We start from the raw sequence: 10,736 nt of genomic DNA, 5'->3' as shown, positions 1-10,736 counted from the left end.
CAACAATAAAGTAGAAACTGACGAATACCTCTTATTACAGCTGGTTATGAGTCTGTTGTAGCCAATGCGGGAGTTAGGCAATGTGGTACGTATTTGGTATTGAGATACTAAAAACAAGTAAAATAATCCATTAACCGTATAGCACGTTGTGAACGTCCATTTCTGTTCGTACTTTAACCAATTACGACAGGTTTTATGTTTAGAATCATAAAATGCAAAACAAATGTGATGTGAAAAAAAGAACCAAATGCAATGCCCAAAATATTTTCTTTCCAGTTGATTCAATTAAAACTTAATTCATACATAATTTGCAATGAATGTCCAAATGAGTATTTATAATACATTCAGTTCGTAATTAAATCAAATAACTGCGGATCCTCTCCTGCAATTTTTTTTTTGTTATTTCGTATTCTGGTTTTTTATTCCACCGATTCTGAAATAAAAAAAAAAACATGTTTTCTGAACACCTTTACCCCGTTTTTATATTAGAGGGCATTTGGTGCATTCAGTAATGCACAAACAATTTTTTTCAGTCAAACACAAGCCGAGAAACTTTCATACCGGAAGCTTTCGGCAAACCTGGACGTATGCCTTTATCAGAATGACGTGAGTAGACGTTGATACTCAGTGTCCAATAGGTGGTATAGGGGCCAGGACACTCTTATAAATGTCAGGTAGATCGACCCACCGTCCCTATCCATGGATGGCTTGTGACAGCTGATGATGATAACCTCTCGTTTCTTACGTAGGATCTCAGATGACTTGGATTCAGGGAACCTAGTTGGATTCCAGTGATGGACCGGTGTTTATAACATGTTTAGAAGTGGCAGAGCTGGTATTTTCTATGTACGTCCGATGCAGTCACTGGTTTTCTTTGTTCACTAGCCCTGGTCTTAAACTGTCTATCTGTCTCACCAATGTAAAAAAAAAAAAAAAATGCAGTCACGACAGTTAATCTCACATATAGTCCCACAAAAGTAACCTAACGGTAAGACATTTTTCTCGGCTTGTGTTTGCTAATTTTTATTTATTATCAAACTACCTAGCTGATGAGCATTTTTGCAAAATTATAAAGTGTTTATTTTTTTATAAAATTATTTTTAATAAAAATGATAAAATGAAATTGATAATAATTATGATAGACATAATGACCTTTCAGAGTACACATATTTCCATCAAATATTGAAAAACGCAGAATAATGAAATTTTATGAACAGACCTGTATAAACCTTAAACTTGTTAAACTCGCCCATGTTTTTTTTTTTTTTTTTTTTTTTTTTTTTTTGCTCTATACACTTTGCTGAATACACTTTGGGGTTGGACCGTCGAATCCACTTATATAGACTGAATATATTAGGGAGAAGTATACAAGTGAGTAGGCCATATTTGACCCGAGGACTAGTTAGTCCACTGTTCCGAATGCGACCTAAGACCTACCGGTGCAGTTGAATCCATCCCCGCTGTAACCCTCGTTGCAAACACAATGTTGGTCATATAATGAATTGCAGTTGTCATTTTTATCGGGCAATGGCCGATTGCGCAGCTTGTCAGCGCAGTGTGCGTTTTCCCCACATTGTGCTGAAAACAAATTAAAAAAATGTACGTTGCCACTCGCCCGCGACTGAATACCTGAATATTTTAAACCACCTAAATGGGCGTTATATTATGACGTGTTTTCATAAGTTCCACCTAATCATCTGAATATGTTAGTTGTATTATCATAAACAGAGATCTACAGCCATAGGACACGTTTTCGTAACAAAATCGTTTGAATATAGTATTATAGTTTATAAACAGAGATCTAGAGCCATATGACTTGAAATCAGTCTATAGAAGGTACTACTACTGTACTTGCTACATATTTTCTGGCAGCAATTTTTGCGCTGGTAAATTTGCTTTGTAATTCCCTTTGCTGCATGCTTCACAACATAGATATATGTTAATACTGAGATACACAATGTGTGCAGTATTAGAAGGGCACGGCTTACCTTTTTCGCACAATGTTCCGAAATAACCCTCGTCACAAATGCACCACGATCGCGCACTTATAGTATTAACTACACACGTTGCATCATTCAAGCATTTATTCCAAAGGCACAGACCTGAAATGAGGACACTGCAAGTGCTATAAAATGCTAAGCATTAAAAGTTATTTCAATTCTTATAATTTAAGCATTTACTAAGGCAGCGTAACTAATATCTACAGAATTCATTTCGTACAGAATTTACACCTGCCATTTTTTGTGTACATTTCTCAGCCCTTTTTCTTACTCTTCAGATCAAAAAAGCACTTAAACTTAATGTTATCAATACTGTGTTGTATGAATTAACACTGGACCCCCCCCCCCCCCCCCCCCCGCCATCAAGCGATAATGGAGTACTGTTCGTTTCAAAGTAAAAACCTAAAAACAAATAAATAAATAACTCTTACATAAATAACTCTTTGGGTAGACACACTACTATTTAATTAAGCATATCTGCTGGTATCAATTGTTGCAAAAGTAAATATGCTTTCTAACATTTGGCTGTGTATAACTATTTCCTGTTGTCCAGAAAAGTCGATAGTAAATGTCACGAGGACATTGCTTACTCAATGCGCATCTCTCTCCGAAAAAACCAGGGTCACAAACGCACTTGAAACCAAGCGGTTCTTCATGATTAACTTCGCAAAACCCATTTTGAAAGCAACTATCAGTGTGACATATCTCTGAAAACAGATGTTGCAAACCAATTTAACTATTAGGCATGCTTTATCGTATCACACATATAGTTTAAAATTTTAAAATCTGCTAAAACTCTGGGGTCTAAAATGTTAGTCCAAAAAAATGCCTATGGAAAAGACTCCTGTACTTTCGTCATGTCCAATTTCAAATTCCGGAATTGTTCAATCATCCAAATATACTATAAGGCTTATTGGTGCAGTTCAATCCGTCCCTAAGGTAACCCTCGTCGCAAACACAATATTGGTAAGATCCTGAATCGCAGTGGTCATTGTTCTCAACTCATCCATGTCTGTCTTTTTTTTTTCATTCTGAACACCAGCGCAATTTCGAGTAGGACCGCCTTATACACTGAATACATTAGGGGACTGTGCTGAATTCGGCCTATTTAAAACTTACCTTGGCAAAAACCTCCATCATATCTGTAACCCTCGTCGCAAACACAACGATAGCCATAATGTAAATCGCAGTTGTAATCAAATAGTTTAAACACTGAATAAATCCCGTACATGCAGTGGGAGTTTTCCCCACACATTTCTGAAAACAAAGAAAAATGTAAGTTGGCACTCTCCCGCGAAAAAATGCTTGATTTTTTTAACCACTTTAATGGGCGTTATTTTAAGACGTGCTTTCATAAGTTCCACCTAATCGTTTGAGCATGGTATTATAGTTTATAAAGAGAGATCCTGACATATGATGTGATATCAGTCTATATTTATTATTAGTGGTACTTGCTACATATCTTCTGTCATCAATTTTTGAGCTGCTAAATTTGCTTTGTAAATCTTTACAACTTAGATCTTTCTTATATCTTTTATCTTTCAATACTGAGACACACAATGTATGTAGTATAAGATCGCATTCACAACGAGTTGAGCCAGGCTTTACATATCCTGGGGACTAAATATGGCGGTCGTACATGAAAGAAAAACCGCCTAATCTTTTAATAGTCTCTCCGCCTCTCACACGCCTCCCCACACGTCGTCCCTGCGGGGGACAGTCATTAAACCTCGGCTCCATTGGGACGACACGTGGGGAGGCGTGTGAGAGGCGGAGAGACTATTAAAAGATTAGGCGGTTTTTCTTTCATGTACGTCCGCCATATTTAGTCTCCAGGATTTGTAAAGCCTGGCTCAACTCGTTGTGAATGCGATCTAAGAAAGGCACGGCTTACCATAGCAATCAGTTGCGAAAGGACCCCTGGTGCAAATGCACAAATATTGCGAGTTTGTAGTATTAAATACACACACTGAGCCATTCAGGCATTTATGAAACAGATGGCATGAAGCTGAAATGGGGATATTGCAAGGCTTATAAAATGCTTAGCATGTATGCTCTTTCAGTTGAGATATTTCAATTCAAATACAGTAATAAGGCAGGGCAACTAATATCTGTGGAACTCATTTTGCACAGAATTTCCACCTGGCAGTGTTTTGCGTACTTTTGCTAAGGCTTTTTTTCTTTCTCTTCAGAAAAAGATGTTGATGATGTTGTGAACACTGGACGAACTCACGTCATCAAACGAATATGACATACTGTTCATTTTGCAGAAAAAAAAAACTAAAAATAAAAAAACGAATAAATACATAAATAAATAAATGAAGCTAAAAATAAAGAAAGAAAGAAAGAAAGAAAGAAAGAAAGAAAGAAACAAAAACTCTAACATATAGAAGAAGACTCATTGCTAATGAATACATTGTATTAAATGAAGCATCCATCTGCCGGTATCAATTGTTGTAATAGTAAACATGCTTTCTAACATCTTACTGTGTATAACTATTTTCTGTTATCCACAAAGGACGATAGTAGCCTATGTGTCACAAAGACGTTGCTTACTCAATTCGCATCTCTCTCCGAAATAGTCATGTTGACAAAAGCACTGGAAGCCCGACGGATAGTCGGTAGTAACTTCGCAAGTGCCATTATGATAACAACTGTCAGGTTTACATCCGTCTGAAAATAGATGTTGCAAGGCAATTGATATGTTAAGCATTTTTTTTTTTCATTTCACACATACAACATTGGTAAAAAAGGTTGTCCCACCCTCATTTCCATGTACTTTTATTTACAGATGATCACCTTACAGCCGTAATTTGTTAGAAATAGTGCTTTTTATTACAGATACCGTGCCTAACATGATTAATGATTAAAAATACAAAAAAGTGGTGAGAATATACACATTTTATACTATTTTGTAAAATTTATAAGACGTACCCCCTCAAATCCACTGTTAAGCCTATATGTGACTTCTACAGATGTAAAGAAATGTCTATTAAATTGAAAATACGCCATCAAATGTCACCATATTCACACACAATTAGCATTAGGGTGTGCTCGTTTAAGGGGGGTAAGTCTTACAAATTTTACAAAATGGTATAAAATGTGTATATTCTCACCACTATTTTGTATTTTTAACCATTAATCATGTTAGGCACGGTATTTGTAATAAAAAGCACTATTTCTATTTCTATTGCTGTGAGGTGATAATTTGTAAAGAAGAGTAAATGGAAATGGAGGTGGGACAACCTTTTTGACCAATGTTGTATCCATCAAACAATCTGAATAGATAGGCCATGCATATTTTATCATTTTCACACTGTTACAGCTTGTACGTCATGTCTAAGACTGGGTTCCCGCAGAATTAGATCGATCCATCTGGGGCCTAGCTGTATTTCACGAAGCAGTAGTTAGTTAGCGGTAGGTATTTAGCCCCTCGCTAGTTACGAGTGCCGTTTCACGAAGCTATCGCTAGATCTCTCACTCAAGATCTCTCGCTCATTATTGTCTCGTATTTACCTTGCATAATGAGTGAAATAAAAAAGGTTGCTTAGTTCACATTGTCTGCCGTTTGCCTTTGTATACAATATGGCAGCTGCCTATTTTGCTATCTGTACCGCCAGATGGCAACATAGACTGCGACATTTTCATGATAGGCAGAATCTATCAGAATATACACATGATGATGTAATTTAAGAGAGGTTGCCCCTAGCTGTAACAAAAAGAGCGGCAAAAAGGTGGTAGAGATCCTTTACGATGACCTCAAAGCAGACGTTCTTATGCATTTCCAGCCAAAAAATGGAAAGTTAGTGCTTTCGTGACACTTTTACGCAAGTTTCGAGACTACGGTGAGTAACGAGAGTACTAACGACCGAACTTTACGACTGAACTTAGCGATGAGTTAACGACTGCTTCGTGAAACACCCCTCGAAAATCGCTAAGTTTCCTCGTTAGCGAGATAGTTCAGTGTTTAGTTATTTTAACTAATGACTGCTTCGTGAAACGGGCCCCTGGATCGACCTAACTTCCTGGGTGTTCACGCTTAATTGCTATTAGCTCAAGAGGCTTCAATGACTGTCACGCCTACCGAATCAGCTAGATAATTACTCCTAACAGTTTTACTAGGCGTGACAGGCGTTTAAGCCGGTTAGTTTGATAGCAATTTAGTGAGACTCCCCAGGGAGATAGATTGATCCAAATATCTCTGGAAATGGTCCGTTACATTTTTCACTCAGTTGAGTCTGGCAATGTTGAGACCAAAATGCTGAGGCGAAAATTGATAATGAACTGCAAACATGCTACTGTACATGTACATGGATGTCAAGCAGGTATCTATACACTTACAAGTTTGACTCAGCTGAGGCTGACTGAGAAAGACGCACGCCATCAAGGCCAGGGCAAGGCTCGGACAGAACAACAATCCCATCATTGGTTGGTTGATGTTAGATACAGTACTCTTTTATAGCACTCCTATTCTGGAATAAAATAAGATATTCAGAAGAACAAAATGGTGAAATTCCAACATCGTCATACATGTTTGACAATCTTTAAACAAAATTGGGCTTACTTTCTGTGGTGAGTCAACCCTTTCGCAGTTGCCTGTGCGTGTGCGTGATTCATCATTTTTACAGTCTCTCCAAAGTACCATGGTAGCAGGTTTGTGTGCTGGCTAGGGGAACAACTCATTCAACATGGCAGCTAATAAAAGATGGATTCAGTCGATAACAGTGACAGAAAAGATAGAAGTCTATGTCTGCCAGGGGATTGCAGGGCTTTTCAGAAACCTATTTTTCTGGAAATGTTCAAGCGAATAATATTTTGTATATAGAATACCATCTTATCAAAAAAAGAAAAATTAAACTTGGCCACTTAAAACGATAAAGGATTTGTTGTTATTGTTATTAAGAACCAAATATTATTATGGATTATAGTATGAGGAATCTGAAGTTTTGCAAAACACCACTTCTGGGATTAAATTCTCTAAGAATTGGTCTGTAATTATGTACATGGTTTCAAATTTCAGAAATAAGGCTTCAAAATCTACCAGTTTTCGGAATCACCTCTCCCGCTTTAAAAAAAATGGCCAAAAGTCAGGTTTTGCTTGTGCCCATAGCAACAAGCATCAGTGACAGGAAATAAAGGCGGTTTTGGTGCTGTGGACCTGCGTCTGCTACAGGAAAAAAATAATAAATCCACTACTAATATGAGAACCCATCAAATCCCGATCGTGCTCATCTTTTAAGGTTTTTTAAAAATCCGAATAATGTTAAAAACCAACTTTGCAAGTCAATCGCAGGTTCTGTAAATGTCCGCCATTTTTCGTTTAGCAGAAATGCGTATAATCCATTTGTCTCAGAGAAGATACCTGCAGGATCGACGAGCGTTCATTAGCACGCCATTAGAAAGTCAAATCTATTTGCTTGATAGTCTGTAGCGATAAATGTATAATGACATCATTGAAGTACGATTTAGGACCGTTGGATTCCGTGTGTGTGCATGGGAATTGCACCGATCAAAATATTTCTCAGTTAACATAAAACTTACCTCGTTTTTCCTCGTTGAAATCAGTTAAGGAAATGAAATGTCTCCCCACCTACTGGTTATAATATACTGTCAGAACCGGTACATCAGTGTATCTCGTGAAAAACATGGCACACAAGAAGCCATCCAATCACGAAAGTGCTTATTATAATATCGATGCTCCAACGACCTGTTTCATTGCATGAGCAGGGGGTATTCCCCTGAAGATGCAACGAAGTCTGGGCAAAATAACTGCTGTTCTTTATTACTTTTTTATCATATATATATTGAAAGTAAAAGTTTTTCCTGTGCAAGTATATATATATATATATATATATATATATATATATTGCTGTGTTATTCTTTCAGTGGCAGCTATCCAGTTGCCAGTTTTCTCCCCCCATCTCTCTCTTTCTACCTCAACTCTATTGGCCTCGTGTGTGTGTGTGTGTGTGTGTGTGTGTGCGTGCGTGCGTGCGTGCGTGTGCGTGTGCGTGTGCGTGTGTGTGTGTGTGCGTGTGCGTGTGATGGGATAACAGCCAAAACATACTGTACAAAAATTCAACCGAAAAAGGTCTCTCACACCCTTGAACTATTTAATTTGCATCACCTACTTTATTTCAGTGCCTCTTTGATACAGGACGACGGTATTTAAAATAATGGAAAACCGTATGACGCTTTGGATGATATGAAATTGCTTACAGTATATGATTATATGATAAGCGATGCTTGTTAAGTCGCATTATTTATTCTGAATGCGAATTTGGCCTTTGTCACCAAACACGATTTAGTCCAAGTAAATGAAACTTAAATAAATCCTTCTATCCGTGGCATCGGTCTAGCTTTCCTCTCTCTCTCTCGCTTCTCCATCTCTCTCTCTTTTCTCTGTGTGTGTGTGTGTGTGTGTGTGTTAGTGTGTGTGCCTAAACAGGTAGGTGAGGGCGAGAAAGTGTTGGAATTATAGCCCAAAAATTAGTAGGCTTCTCACACCAGCGAGATTTTTTTGCATCACCCAGTTTATTTCAGTGATGCTGTGATACGTACGGGACGTCCTAGTAAACATAACGGAAACCCGTATGACGCATTGGATGATATGACATTACTACCAGTATATGACTATATGGAAAGCGATGCTTGTCGATGGTATTGTTTATTATGCTAATTTGGACTTTGTCATCTGGCATGATTAAGTCTGAGTAAATGAAACTTTTAAAAATTAAATCGTTCCTCTCTCTCTCTCTCTCTCTCTCTCTCTCTCTCTCTCTCTCTCTCTCTCTCTCGCTCGTGTGTGTGTGTGCAATGTGCATGCCTAAAGAGCTAGGTGAGGGTGAGAAATTGTTGGAATAATAGCCCAAAATGTAAACAAAAAGATGCTTCTCAGGCCAGTGAGCTATTTTATTTGCATCATCCGGTTACTTTCAGCCAGTATATGACTATATGGAACATTTGATACAGGACGTCGGAGGTAAACATAATGGAAACCCTATGACGCGTTGTGTAATATGTAATTTCTCCCGGTGTTTTTTTTAAACAACGTTTATTCAAAAGAATGAAGTGGAGGCAAGGCGCTGGAAGCATTATATGCTCTCCACAAAATTAAATTAAATAAGTAAATAAATAAATAAAACAAATGGATAGGTATATACATATATACAACAGAGTAAATATAAAACTTCATATATATATCAGGAGCACAAGTTAAGTACAGAAAGAAAGAAGAGGAAAAGAGATAATACCTATTAAGTGATAACAAAGTTTACGAGAAGAAAATTTGCAACAGTGTCGAAGATAATTTCATTTTGGGTGGGTGATAAGGATTTATGACCGTAGAGAAATAACGACAGCTTTTCTTTTTGTGTTTTGAAAGAGGTCTTGCTTGCATGTAGAGTTTCATTTATTTTTTGGTAAAGGGGAGGGTACTTTGAATTGAGTAAAGGGCATCTGAAGAAAAAGTGAAGAGGGGTTTCAAGGGCACCACAGGTGCAGTGTGGTGTATCAATAGTAGTCCAGTTATGCCTAAACAATTCTGCTCTAAATAAACAACCGACCCTCGCTCTGTTAAGAATTTTTTCATGATTTCTGTTCAAGTTTAGTGTTGTTGTTGAAAGCGACCCAGCAGTGAGGTGTTTTTTTATCGAGTTCTTGAAAGATGAGATTGAAGGTAAAGATTTAGTGGAGGAGGAGAGTTGATCCCATGAAGACATCAGAAAATAGTTAACTGAGGTACGGGGGTATTTAGGAGGAAGTTTAAAGTCTCTTTTGTTATTTTCTCGGGTTATGATTGGAAAAGGGTTTCTGAATGGGCGGAATATATCAGAAACATAGGAGGGGACCAAATTCGCCATGACTGAAAACATAATTTTTTGAGCATGCATTTTTCTTCTATCAAATAGAGAAATCCAATTTAGTTGTTCAAATATTTTGGAGGTACAAGAGCTAGGTAAGGCTCCCAGTACTATTTTGCCGGCTTGGTATTGAAGAGACGATAGTTTCGATAATTTCTTCTGGAGTGAGTTATGATAGAAGATGTCACAGTAATCAAATTGTGATTGGATAAAGGCATTATATATAACATTTAAATGTTTGGACCTAACTTTGCAGTATAGAGGTTTTAGTGCATTTACGGCCCGTTGAACCTTTTCGCAAACATAATCAGTATGATCATTAAAATTTAGTTTTGAATCAAGTACTAGTCCCAGGTGTTTGTGGCTCTTTGTCCTAGGTATCATGGTATTGTTTATATACAATTCAGGGTATGTACTATTATCATTTTCTTTGCCGAATATAATTTCGCGGCACTTTGCCGGTTTAAAATTGAGTTTCCATTTATTGGACCAATTTTCAATGGTACGTAGGTCACCTTGTAATATAGCATGTGAATCAACATCTCCCCGACGCGAGGGCATAAAGAGGGAAGTATCATCCGCATAGATGAAACAATCAGTAGAGAGTCCGTCAGGGAGGTCATTTATATATATGAGAAAAAGTAATGGGCCAAGTATGCTACCTTGGGGTACACTTGTATTTATGTAACCTCCCTTAGATAAATTAGACGATTTCCCACCAACACGTACTTTAACTCTTCTATTAGTCAAGTACGATGACAATAGTGCATGAAGTTTGCCGGTTAGACCGTAAGACTTGAGTTTAAGGAGAAGGAGTGAATGGGGAACTCTGTCGAAAGCAGCCTCTATATCGAGAAAGACTCCTCTGGTGTCA

At 37.6% G+C, this 10,736-nt stretch overlaps 1 protein-coding gene across 1 annotated transcript; it reads right to left on the bottom strand.

The window, feature by feature from the left end:
• Nucleotides 1–1,280: 1,280 nt before the first annotated feature.
• On the bottom strand, nucleotides 1,281–6,474 carry LOC106152981 (uncharacterized). The gene is made up of 6 exons (XM_086996483.1): nucleotides 6,342–6,474; nucleotides 4,557–4,673; nucleotides 3,120–3,257; nucleotides 2,591–2,707; nucleotides 1,989–2,102; nucleotides 1,281–1,578 (listed from the first exon to the last, which is right to left on the bottom strand). The coding sequence occupies exons 1-6, from the start codon at nucleotides 6,424–6,426 to the stop codon at nucleotides 1,427–1,429; spliced, it is 723 nt and encodes a 240-aa protein (XP_086852609.1). The 5' UTR covers nucleotides 6,427–6,474; the 3' UTR covers nucleotides 1,281–1,426.
• Between the last annotated feature and the right edge of the window lie 4,262 nt (nucleotides 6,475–10,736).

This window comes from Lingula anatina, chromosome 10, assembly GCF_051362555.1.
Source record: "Lingula anatina isolate TDL-2025a chromosome 10, LinAna3.0, whole genome shotgun sequence".
NCBI classification, from domain to species: Eukaryota; Metazoa; Brachiopoda; class Lingulata; order Lingulida; family Lingulidae; genus Lingula; species Lingula anatina.
This window is presented reverse-complemented; position numbering and strand designations above follow the sequence as displayed.

Excerpts from the sequence above, each read along its gene's own strand:
- LOC106152981 (XM_086996483.1), bottom strand. The coding sequence starts at position 6,426 with ATGATGGGATTGTTGTTCTGTCCGAGCCTTGCCCTGGCCTTGATGGCG. Across the intron at positions 4,674-6,341 it reads GCCTCAGCTGAGTCAAACTT|ACGGATGTAAACCTGACAGT; the intron begins GTAAGTGTATAG and ends ATCTATTTTCAG. Across the intron at positions 2,708-3,119 it reads TGATGGAGGTTTTTGCCAAG|AGATATGTCACACTGATAGT; the intron begins GTAAGTTTTAAA and ends ATCTGTTTTCAG.